This window comes from Nipponia nippon, unplaced genomic scaffold, assembly GCF_047370975.1.
Source record: "Nipponia nippon isolate SJK-2023a ecotype South Korea unplaced genomic scaffold, ASM4737097v1 scaffold_11, whole genome shotgun sequence".
NCBI classification, from domain to species: domain Eukaryota; kingdom Metazoa; phylum Chordata; class Aves; order Pelecaniformes; family Threskiornithidae; genus Nipponia; species Nipponia nippon.
In genome coordinates this window covers 20384238-20396668 of record NW_028262302.1, presented here as the reverse complement: position 1 = coordinate 20396668, position 12431 = coordinate 20384238, and the positions used below count along the sequence as shown (strand labels likewise).

Sequence of the window (12431 nt, the reverse complement as noted above, 5' to 3'; positions counted from 1 at the left end):
AAAAAGCCTGCGAGGATCAGAATCCAGACAGTCGCCTTCTGCTTTAAGCAGCTGGCATCTGTACACTGTAGATTACCCAACACCCGCTTCTTGCCCTGATTTCATATCTTCCCCCGTTGCAACAGCCTCTAAGGCCATTTTTTTTTTTGTCTCATTCAAGAGGTTTTTGTCGTTTCGTGTCAAACTTTGCACATTTTATTAAGCTGTGTAAATACTTACTTGGAAAAGAAGTAAGGGAGTTCAGAGTCACAAATGAAGATTGACCAAACCCCAATCCTTTATTTCCACAACTGTATAAATGTGCTCCAAGCATGTGTCCAACACAAGTTAGAAAAACAAAATAGAACATGCCAGTTGCAAACTAGATCAGTTCACCGACGTGCTGACTCCTTGGTATTAGGCTTAGTTACACAAGACCAGTCACAGTAAAAAGATACATTTTAGAGTACAAAGAGTAGCAGGATGTTAAGCCATTTCAGCTTGTGCACATACAAGTCACACTTCTGGCAGAAAATGCGGAGAAGTCTGCATTATTATGCTGGAAGCTACGCTGCATCACTTTAAATGGCATCAATATCAATATCGTCATCTTTACTGTTTGCAGGCTTCACAGTTTCAACTTTAGGTACACTGGCAGTTGTAGAGTACACCACCTGTGGAGACAAGACACTTCCTTTTACTACAGCACCTACTGCCATCGTTAAGCACCAGAATCGTTTTATCATCAGGAGTTGCAACACCCTCCCGCTCAACAGCCCTCCTGTCAACTGCTGGGAGCTGCCTAACACGCTGCTGCTCCGCGATGGGCAACGCTCTGCGCAGCACCTTCCGGTAGAATTAAGGCTGTACAGGAAACCTGAGTTCAGGCATGCTGAAACTACAACTACACCTTAACGCCTGTCTATAGAAGGCAGAGGTGTGCACGTGTGCTTGCAGGAAGCAGGATCTCATATCCAGGAACAGGAGTAGGTACTACTGGGAGGCAACAAAACAAAAAACCCACAAGCAAAAAAAAAAATCCCAGCCAGAGTCAGCTGGAGTGTAGCCAACAGATTTTACCTAGGCCTGAAGTGTGAGGAAAACAGCCATGTGATCTTTAATCAGCCTTTCTAACACAGACCCACCCACCAACTCTTCCAAAACACGAGGCTCTACGCTCAATACCTCTTGTCAATCTTCCACTATATGCACTACTGCTGCGCAGAGACCGTTTGTACCATTGCCCAGTGCAAGTCCCGGGCCATTAAGATGCACCTGTACCGTTACAAAGACGATCTTAGGTAGACAAGTGACTCGGAGCGTTTTTGCTGCACAGCCAAAGCACTAGGAAGGAGGTGCTCCTCCAGTGCCCCCCATGCACAGTAACAGATGAAGTAAGCTATTTTATAGTGCACCAGGACAAGTACAAGACTTAAACGTGCAGGAACAGTGCAACCTTGGAGCTGTTTACAGTGAGCGTTTCTAACCTCTATGTTTTCATCTTCATCCTCTTCTTCATTACCGGAAGATTCTTCTTCAGCTTCCTTTAGCCATTTAATAAATGGTTCTGCTTTGACACGGATTTCTTTGGCAAGCTCCTTTGAAACGTATTTCTTTGAGGCCTGAAAGACAGAAGTTCAGAGACTTCGCTTGAACGCTGAAGGAGCATACACCAGATCACACCCCAACACAAAGTGCCTTAGAGCTCTAACCTCACCCCACTGCCTTCAACAACCCGGTTTTGAAAGGGAGGTTTCTCCCAGACAGTAACACAGCTCGGATTAGTTGTTCAAAGACAACTGCACAGGAAGCTGCACCAGAATGGAGAAACCAGATGCCACATGCTACATTCAGGTACTCCACTGGTATGGTATGTGAAATACTACCCCTTACCTTTTCTGCCCAGCCAAGGATGACTTCTTCTTCCAGAAGATCTGCATCATACATTTCCTTCAAAATATGTGGTATTTTAGAAATAAGCTGAGACTGATGCATGGCTACCACACACTCAAAGCCATGGAGAAGGTACCTCTGAGCTTTCTTGTTGTTGTGGCAGAACTAGAATTGTGATAAAACCAAAGTGATTAAGTTAGCTTTTTTTCCTCTCCAGAAAGAGCTGCTGCTTCTGCTCTCAACTCAATGAGACAGCAAAATTTACAATGGCTCATACTATCCCTTCCCAGCAGTCTTCCCCAGCTAATAAGTAATGGTTTAAAACCAAACAAAACCACTCCTACAAAAAGCCTTCTTCCCCACAGTACCAAGCAATCCAGAACTCAGTCAAGCAGTTGCTACAAAAACCCAACACAACAGTTGTTATGGTGGGTGCGGAAGAGGAGACTGCTTACACGAAGGAAGTGACGCCTGTATTTCCTTATCTGTTCACGAATCTTTTCGTCGAAAAGGACTTCAGTGAGAACTAGAGGGCCCATAGCCTTTACATCCAGTCTCTCTGCTTCTGCTACAATGTCTTTGTCAGAAGTATCAATGACACCTTCTTCCTTCTTTTTCTGCAAGATAGGAACAGGTAGAAACCTTTTAAAGCTACTGAGGTCTGTGTCCATGCTCTGTTGCACCACTTCCTTCCCCGCTGGCGGAAGCGGTGCTCTGGCAAAAGCTTAAGCAGCTTGCTCTTAGTCTCCTTACCAACATTTTGTACAACTACAGCAGAGTGGGTACCAAGCACATGACGACAGAATACTCACCTTCACAAAATCAAACAGTATGTTGACTCTCTCCTCCACTGTTCTTTCCAGATCTTCACTAAGTGTGAGGTTCTTTGCATGGTCACTGATTTCATCCATTCTACGCCTCTGGGCTTCTTCTGTTGTGTCTTCACCCCAGTCATCATCATCCTCCTCCTCCTAAAAAACAAAACCAAACCAACAGGTTCATACAATGTTACAAGCTTAGTAACAGATGAGTGTTGTTTCTAGACACAGACTTGAGAGCATTTTTATAAACAAGTATTTTTGATTTTTCCCTAAAGAGAGGGTTACACTGATTGTCAAACACAACAAGGAAAGGGCAGATGTAGGAAAGAAGTAATGGAAGCTAGACATGTGTTTGCAGCCATCTGTAGGATTACTTAAGTGTGGTGTTTCACCACTCTACCTAGTACATACACTCATGAACTACTCCTTTCCAGGGACCTGGATTGTCAAGGATACGCAGCTTTCACTTAGCAAGGAGCACACGTACTGACTGTTACTGAAGAGCTGATGAAGCTGCTGTTGAAGGGGGACAGGAATACTTTATTCCAGCAGTGAAGTTCTGGATACAGTAAGAACTTACAGTGCGATGTTGACTTGCAAGGAATACCAGTGATTTAAAGTTTTAAATCAGAGCACGACGCCACACACCCTCACCTCCCCACTTCCCCTTCTACTCACCACAACCTGTGGAGCAGTAATCTCCTCTGGAGGTGGGGGCGGAAGTGTCTCATTGCTGGACACAGAACCATTCTCTTTGTCCTTGCCTTTTCTGTTCTTCTTTTCCTTTTCTTTCTTTCCTGTACCAGTGTCACCACTTTCTGCAAGTGAATTTTAGTGTTTTAGCTTTCTCTAGTTCATAGAATGAAGTCCCTGCACTATTGCACCTCTGCCAAATCCATAACAAGGTTGTCCAAGTCCATATAACAGGAGACCTCACAAAGCAGAGACCCCTGGAATAGGTTAGACTTTTCTATTCTAGCAAGCTTAAATTGCAGCAGGCAACTAGATGCTTACTACAGAGTGTTGCTTGCACGTATGTTACAGTTAGCATTTACTACACTGCTTTTACTTCATGCTGACTTAAGGGCAAAACTGCAAGGAGCACCTGCTGACCAGCTCTCCTCCTACTCAGTTTTGTCCAGCACAGGCAAATGCAGCTTTTCACAGACATTTCTACTTGAAGAATACAAGATGACAAGGGAAGAGACTACTCATATGGAAACTATGAGCACAGCTACTTCATCCTAACCTACAAATGTCCTCCAGGAGTATGCTGGAGCCTTTTTACACTTTAATTAGATGCAAGCTAGCTGTTTTTCTACTTCCATTAACAGCACTCACACTGAAGAAGTTCCCTTTACCCCCAACAAATAAGGAAATACACTTACCAGGTGGGTTTTTGAGAATGAACGTGCAGAGTTTATGGTTTGTGTCAAGCATGCCTCGATAGCCACAGGCTTTGCAAGAGTTACCTATAGTTTGTTTCTTAGGATTGACATGCTGTACAAAAAGAACAACCTCCAGTTAACACATCACTTACAAAACAAGTATGCATTAAAGCCTAAACCTGATGTTTACATTACCACCTCCACAGGATTAAGCCAGAGGTTTAAAATACTTTACATCACCCCCAACAGAGCAAGTTTAGCAGTAGTAGAAGTTTTGGGCTGTTAGAAGTCTAAAACCTTCCAAGCGCAGGTGGGTGTATACTGGATTTTCTCTTCATAGGTACTGAAGTCAGCCATTAACTTTGCACCACTTCCATAAACATCTAATGAAGTATTTCCACAGCATTACCATTAATACAGAGGGAGAGCACTCACCAGATCAGTTTCAGGATTCTCACACTCAGGACAGAGAACAAATTTTTTAATGAATCCATCCAACATGTCTTGCAGCTTATTCGCCTCATGAGATCCATTGACAATGTAACGGTCATTCTTAACATCAAACTGGGTCTGTGCTCCCAGCTCACAACCAAAAAATTTGGTAGGATCTGTAAAGAAAGTATAATAACCACCACTGCCCTCGTATCTTCACTGTGATTTTTAACAGCAAGTAAATATGCCACTGCTTCTTTCTGTTCATTATTTAATTCTGAGATAATCACATTTCCTCCTTACGAATCTTGAAAAAACAGTACTAATTAATGCTTTATTAGCTACTTAACACTACTGCTTCAAACACAAAAGCATAAAAAAACCGCCATGTCACTCCAGTCTACTTACACGTTGGAGGCCGATTAAGCGCCTTTGCAACGTCAACCATGTTGACTATAACCGTCTTTATTCCATTCCCTTTGCCCTCCACCTAAAGAAAAAAAAAAAAGGGCGTTTTAAGATTAAGTGACTCAACAGCCAAACCCAGTATGTATTCCTCATGTCACTACACCAAAGTCCTGCTTTGAAGTGCGTCTTCTTAGAAGAGGTAATGTGCACTTAGTCTGGACAGAAAGGAGCAGACATCCTCCTTGCCCTATGACTGGCTAAACATTGGCATCATTACCTCACATCTCTATTTCTCTTCTATCAAGGCAGCAAGCAACATGAAACACTACCTACTTACCACTAATGGTTAGGAAATTACCTTGGCAATCAGACGGGGCATTTTGTAGCGATAGAACTGATCTGAAACACTGCGGTTGACGTTGACAGACATTTTGCCTTATTAGTAGCTTTATCAATAAGATGAAGAGATCTTTGATTGCAGTTTTTTGGTATCTTCTGTCTGGAGAAGACGGGATGACATAAACGACTGCAAGAGTTCTCGGTCTCTGACATGAAAAAATTTTCGCCACTGAGGCTGTAAGGTTCTTGCTTGTATGCTATGTTTCCCCAATACAGGTACCAGTGGCTGCGCAACAGCTCTGCAAGTGTTAATAAACAGAAAAGAAATTAAGTTTATCTTAATGTGCACCAATCAGATTCTGCTACAGAGCTACAAAAGGGACTTTATTTAGGGTGAAAAGGAGAACAACAACAAAAAAAGCACATTCTTTATGCTATGGCTTTCTTCAACTTCTGGAACTGAAAATAATAGCCTTGAATTGTACTGCTAAATAACTTTTCCTCAACTACACCAGAGCGCTTTCCACCCTCTTCTTTCTCATTACCCAAAAAGCACTGAACAGCTTAAGACTATTTTCTGTACAATTAACTCCTGAAGGAGTGCTGCAATCAATAAGGAAGGGAAAGGAACACTGGGTGATTTATTATGGAGACCAATGGCTCTTACACCAAGAGGCTCATATGACACGTTTCAGGCTGCAGGAAGCAGGAGAAAGGTCTGGAAAACAGTTTCAAATTCCACATCATAGCATGAACCTATCACATAAACCGAAGTCTGTCAGAATGTTGAGAAGTATCAGTAAGATGAAGCAGCAGCAATCTGTAGCCCAACATAATTTTTACATGGCTTACCAGTTTTTTGGATCGGAGTGGAAAAGAGTTGAAAATTAGGTAATTCTCCCTCTCACTTATGGATTCTCATAGCAGCTTCTGTTGAGTTTTGACTTAACAATAAGCCTGATAAAGTCTGACATAAGTTGCTTCACTGTAGAAAGCCTAGCAATGCAGAGGTACAGAGCAGTGCAGCAGCTTTTCCAGTTGATTTTTTTCTTAGGGGAAGGGGGGAGGAAGGGGAAGGAGGATGAATCCTATTATTAAAGTTGCCTTAAGCAGTATTTACATATTTAAATTAACATGTGTCTCTATAATCAGATCTAAGAGTACTTAAGCCACAGCTGGTTGACTACACAGGCAACCCTGACTACAGCACAGCTATTCTGACACGTCATCATGTTGTTATCATTAATGACAGAAGCGTTGACACATTAAAATAGCCCTCTTAGTATTTATGCGTAAGTATATATGCACGTCTATCCACGTGGTCTGAGTCCCTCCACTCAGGCTTCCAAATTCTTTACACAGGAACCAAATAGATTTGTATGTGCCTCATGTTCTTCATTATCCCAGATACAGTTCTGCCCTTCCTCAGCGAAAAGCGCACCGTGGACTTTGTGTCAAGCACGAGGCTTCCTTCCCCAAAATGTCTAAAAAGAGCCACCATGTGACCCGACCACGTGCTCGCAGCAGCGCTGAGGAAGCAGGTATCTCGGTGACTGAGCATGAGCTCTCAGACAGAACGGGCGGTTTCCCCTCCTTCCAGATTACAGCTTTTGTCTGCCGTAGACTAAAGCTCCCTCTCCTGGTCCCTAGGACATCTCATCCCAAGCACACCCCACCCCCCATATGCTATGCACAGAGGAGAAAGCGGGAAGCCAGACAGACTCCCCGCTTCAAAGCGCCGTTTCCCCGCCCCACTCAGCCCTGTGATGAGTCATAAATGCAGCAATTAAGCACTGAGTCAGCCCTGGAAGAGAGGGGGGAAGTCACCCCCAGCCACGCGTGCGCTCTCCAGCCGCGGCAGGGGGACGCTCCGCGGCTGCCCCCCCGCTCCTTGTCCCCCCCGGGGGCTCCCCCTCGCGGAGCAGCCGCTCCCCCCCCCCCCGGGTTTGTAACTGCGCCACAGCTCCCCCCGCCGCGCGCCCCCTCCCCTCCCCGCCCCGCCCGCCCACAGCACGGGGAGGCGCGGCCCCAGCCGCCGCCATCTTGTCTCGTCGCATGGCGCTGGTGGGCATTAAAGAAAAAAAGGAAAAAAAGAAAAAAAAACCCAACCAACCAAAAAAATCCAGCAAAAGGGCGCAATTGAAGCGTTGGGGGATTTGGTTTTTTATCCCCCCCCCCGCCCCCGTTTCTCTCCCCGCTCCTATCAAGGTCCCGGACACTTCGTTACACAAAACCTCTCCCCCTACCCACCGTTCACCCACAACCCGACGCCCCACAACCCGAAGGCGCCCGCCCGTTCCCCCCACCTTTCTCAGGACCCAAAGCCTCCTCTCGATCCCGACTGCCCTCATCCGCCCTAACCCAGTCCTAATACTCACCGTTTTCGTCCAATAAAGACATAAACCCAACGCTGCTCGCCCCGGGCTGCGACGAAGCCGAGTATGCGAGGAGAACAGGGCCGTGGGGGCGCTTATATCCAGACGGAGAGGGAGGCGGAGGCGGACGCCGCAGCCTCCGGGTCCCGGCGTCCTGGGGCGGGCGGTATCAGCAGGGACAGCAATGCCGGGCAATCTGCGGGCAAGACACAATCAGGGGCATCGTTAGCGGCGACACCTGTGAGGAGAGGGAGGAGGAGGGGGGGAGAAAAGGGAAGGGGGGAGGGAGAGGCGGCGGCCGGCGCGCAGCTCAGGCAGAAGGGGGCGGTTGACGGGACCCCGGCAATGGCTGCCCCGTACTCACCTCTAGAATGTTCTCGCTCTGACTGAACAACGCCAAAGCTGGGATCAATCAGCCAGCGGCGTGCCCCGCCTCCCCAGCCCCTCCATTGGCTCGCCCCTCGCCTTGGGGCGAAGCTATTGGCTGAGGGCTCGCCGTCCCCCCCACCCACTGGCGGCGACCGCTATCAATCAAAACACCCCTGGCTTCGCCTCCCTCCCCCTCCGCCCTCCCCCCGCCAGTGCCCCGAAGGACATCGCGTCTACAGCCCCCCAGTCTCGCGAGAGAGTGCGGGAACGGGCCGGGGGGGGCGGGCGAGGGCTGAGTCAGTGCGGCGGGGCCTGGGCCTTCCCTCCTGCCCCCGCCTCGCCCGGCCTCCCCTCGCCTTCCCCCGGCCGTGCCGAGAGACCTCCCCCCGGCCCGCTGCGGTCAGCGCCGCTTCGCGCCCCGCGGCAGGGAGGGGCCCCTCGGCTTCCCCTCAGGGCCGCCGTGGCTCTCGGGGAGGCGAGCGGGGCGCCGCAGCCCCCGCGGCCCAGAAGCGCCCCTCGCGTGGGGGCCGGGCCCGCGCAGGCCGGCGGCGCCGGGCGCTTCGGGGAAGGCCCGAGTCCCGCTCCCCGCCCTCGATTTCCACACGCAGGCAGCGGGCAGGCCCGGGGGAGGCCGGCGGAGCTGCGGGGCCGCGCTTCTGGTGGAAGCGAAGCCTGCAATGCTGTAGGAATGAAAATTTGGGTGGGTTTCGGCTCGTAATAGACCGGCAATGACCGAATGGTTGACATCACAGAAACTGTATTACAAATAATTTAAAGCAATTAAGTTGCTGCATAAGTTGTGTTTTTCCTGTCCAGCCTGCTTTCAGGGTGCAGGAAAGAGCCTCTTATTTAGCTTCAGTGTCATAAAGACTCAGCTTTGGGTAGCTCTGGGTGCTTGGGCTGTCTTGCAAAGGATGATACAATCGCTGTGTGCATATACTCTCTGTTCTCAATGTAAAATGTTGCCAGCTGTCCTTAGCTGAATTGGGACCCTGGATGAAATACATGCTCAGGTTTACATTCACTTAAAAAGCAGAAAACTGGTCCTTTCTTCCCTGTGCTCTATTCTTTCCCATCTTCTTCCATCTTCGCTCTTTCAGTATCACAGGAATTACGTATTTTGGACATTCTAAAATGCGAATAATGTTCAAGTGGCAAAGAACTTTTTTTGACTTTCAACTGAGTGATGAACCAACTCTCTTACCCCTATAAATACTCCCAGCAATACTCCTCAGTTCCTCTCACCGTGTCTTGCTGAAGAATGTTGTAAAGCTTCTTGATGGCTATGTGGGTGTATAGAGGAAAAGAGAGGGAATGAAGATAAAACTCGTAGTGACATTAAATAATGTCATATACTCTAAATCTCTTCCTGCCTGAAGTTAGTTTTGACACATAGGTTTCCCGGCTGACTCTGATAACGTGTTGATGTGGTCAAAGGAAACACCCCTCCTATTGAACCTTCAAGTATATCTCTCTCGAACATTTTTGGTGTGATATGCAAAAGAACTGCATTAAAATATGAAGGTGACTGATAAAAGAGGTTTGCTTAGAAATCATAAAAGCTGGGCTATTGTTATGAACACTTCCAGTGACACACAATAATAAAAATCTTGTTCCCTCAGCTGGAGCAACCAGAGATAAACATGCACATCTCAGTTCTTTCTAACAAGACCCTCCTACGTGATGGCTGCTGCCCTAGTTACACGTCTCTTTTCAGCCTATGGAATAGCAAATCTTTGTAGCCAGGACACTGCCTGTAAAACGTCATGTGAGTCTGTCTTGGACTTCACTATCTGCATTTGAAAAAGTTAAATATTCTTCAGGATATGTTAAATGTCTCCTTGATAAATACACAGCAACACTTTCTAAAACATGAGAAATAGGGTTAGGGCAAAATAAGGAAGCGTCTCCAAAATATGTGAGGCTTGGCAGTTACCGTGAGGGGAAAAAAATCATAAAAATGTGGGAGGCAAGAAGAGCACAGCAGGAACTCCTTTGCTGTGAAAATATGCAGCATGTGTAACTTGCTAAATGCCTCCTGTCTGTGGCTTTAGTTCCATGCTACAACACCTATGAGGTTAATAAATTACAAGTGTTAAAGCATGCTGCTGCCAACACCACTTTACTGATCACCAAAAGGGAAACGAGACCCTGGCTTTGGTACTATTTGACATAATGAATAACTCTGAACAGTTACGATTAGTAGCATAAAGAAGGATTTTTTTTTAATTTTATAGTATATAAATTGCCATCATTAAGTTAAAGAGTTACCTTTTAAGGTAGTGTTCCTTCTGCAAAACACAGGTCCCATACAGATGAAGTCATATGATATTCTCCTGGATTATACAAAACAGACTAAAATTGTGGATTATTGTTGTCTTGGTGTGTCGTTGAATTTTTTCTCACCAGAACAATTCATTAATATTAAATGTTGGATCCCAAATATTTTTACTGAATCTTAATATTTATGGTTTGTTCATTTTAGTATCTCGTGGCTTGGACAAGAGAGAAAAATATTTTCTTTCCGCCCGCTTTCAAATGTCATGGTTTCATGAATCCTGAAGTTCATAGTTCACATTGCTTTTCTGACCTTCAAAATACAGACCGCTTGTGTGCTTTGCATTTCACTGGTAAAAACTAAGCAGGTTTTATATATACTATTGTAGTTAAGGCATTTTAAATGGCATTAGTAAGTTGGGGTTTGGAAGTGGTTTCGTGCCTGAGAACGGGAAGTTTCCCCAGTGGACCTTAGGGTGCGTTTCCTTATCGCAGGAATGCTGTATTATCATTCAGTTCAGCCTTGAACAATTCAAGTTTGTTCTATGTTGCCTTAGTCAGTTTTTATTAAAAATAACAAAGAGTCAATGTCTGTGATAATGCAGCAAAATCAAAATTCTATTGGAAGTCTTAATATAAGTCTATATTTAAAATGTAAATCTTCAAAAATGGGCATTGTAATCATGTGTGTTTATATTCTCTGATAGACAACCTTGTGTCCTGTCTGCGGTTTATTCTTCAGCAAGTTCGTCTTCTATCAGTGATGTGGTTAGCTATAAACATAACTCTATTTCAATACCCACTTGGTAACCTTGGCCTTGAAGAATGTTTTTTCTCTGCTGTAAGCCACACGTGTTATCTCCCAGTGGCTGGTTCAGAGCTGTTATTTTGTCCAGTGCAGGCAGGAACCCTTAGCAGCTGAGTAAGTGATTCCTCGTCATGCCGTCTCCACAGCTTTGGCTGTAATTTCAGTAATTTCAGAAGATGGAAAGAGGGCCAAGATTAAGTATAGCTACACTGAACCCTGAATAGCAATAGCCTTTCTTCTTCCTATCTTGGAAATGTGTAGAGAAAGTTTAATTATTTACATGCCAGGTTTGAATGGGCAACCTTTGGGGAAGCATGAGTCCAAAATCCGTCGGGATTGACGCTAGGCACTGATCAGTAGCAAGGGCAGAGGTTGATTCTGGTTTTACTGTTCAGGAGCTCCACACTCATTGCTGTCTGGCAGCTCACTGTTTATCTCGGGGAGACTCACTTTGTGAAATGCCTTCCTTTCCATGCTCTGCAACATTATCCTTCTTGCTAGCTGTTATTAGTAGTTCAGGAATCAGTAAACAGAGAAAAAAAGCAGAGCAAGTGTATGGTGTTAGATACACATATACCCATTATTTGTGGTAGTTGTTTTTGCTGCTTCTATTACTGTGCAGAAATGCTAAAATCTCCCAGCTAGTGTTTGGGTCTGAGTGCCCTGAAAGGGCCCAGTGTTCAGCTGACAGCATGAGGCAGGCTCTGCCCCAAATCTGTTGTTACCGTCTCAATAGACACTGTGAGGCTCCCTCCTGCCCTCCCTCTTTCCCTTCCAGTATCTGCCTGTGTAAGGGAGGTGCCTCAGCAAGGAGAAGCAGCCGGATTTCTCTGCAGAATATTAACTAGTGTTTGATAGCTGTAAGTGTTAAGGGAAAAGGATGCTTTTTCTATATCCTAGGGTTTCCTATCGGGATGCAATGCGGGGGATGAGTACAGGCTGGCTGGGTAGGGGAGCAGGGCTAAGGGGATGCTGGGCCTGACTCTCCAGTTAGCCCTGCGCGATAGGAGGCCCACGCACTGGGTCGTCTGCTGAGATGGGTCGCTGCCCGCCTGTACCAACGCTACGTCCACCACCGAGTACATTCACCGTGTTGCATTAAACAGAGTAGGGGGTGGCTTCCCAGAGCATCATCGAACCTAACGGGCCTGTTGTCACTTGGGCTTCCAGGGGTAAGGCTAAGGTGGGCAGAGAGTATCCTGGCTCCGTCTGGATGTATGTTTGCTGGAATACCCTTTCCAAAATAATTGTAGTAATGTGTCTTTTCTTAGACCAGCTGGTACATCTGGAAGAACTAGCAAGCTTCCTGAACAGCTGAGTAATACCCGTCCGTGTGGGATGA

At 46.2% G+C, this 12431-nt stretch overlaps 1 protein-coding gene and 1 non-coding gene across 3 annotated transcripts; both read right to left on the bottom strand.

The window, feature by feature from the left end:
* Window positions 1-253: 253 nt before the first annotated feature.
* EIF5 (eukaryotic translation initiation factor 5) lies at window positions 254-8140 on the bottom strand. Of its 2 annotated transcripts, XM_087747795.1 has the most exons (13): window positions 8000-8140; window positions 7639-7831; window positions 6113-6309; window positions 5280-5559; window positions 4922-5003; window positions 4517-4689; window positions 4082-4193; window positions 3372-3511; window positions 2685-2843; window positions 2328-2489; window positions 1873-2037; window positions 1467-1601; window positions 254-653 (listed from the first exon to the last, which is right to left on the bottom strand). In XM_087747795.1, the coding sequence occupies exons 4-13, from the start codon at window positions 5349-5351 to the stop codon at window positions 561-563; spliced, it is 1293 nt and encodes a 430-aa protein (XP_087603921.1). In that variant the 5' UTR covers window positions 5352-5559; window positions 6113-6309; window positions 7639-7831; window positions 8000-8140; the 3' UTR covers window positions 254-560. The 2 variants fall into 2 exon arrangements, with proteins under 2 accessions (XP_087603921.1, XP_087603920.1); XM_087747794.1 differs by lacking the exon at window positions 6113-6309.
* Window positions 3599-3722, bottom strand: LOC148056860 (small nucleolar RNA SNORA28). The gene has a single exon (XR_015702414.1). It is a non-coding gene; the product is annotated as a small nucleolar RNA SNORA28 (small nucleolar RNA).
* Window positions 8141-12431: the final 4291 nt, after the last annotated feature.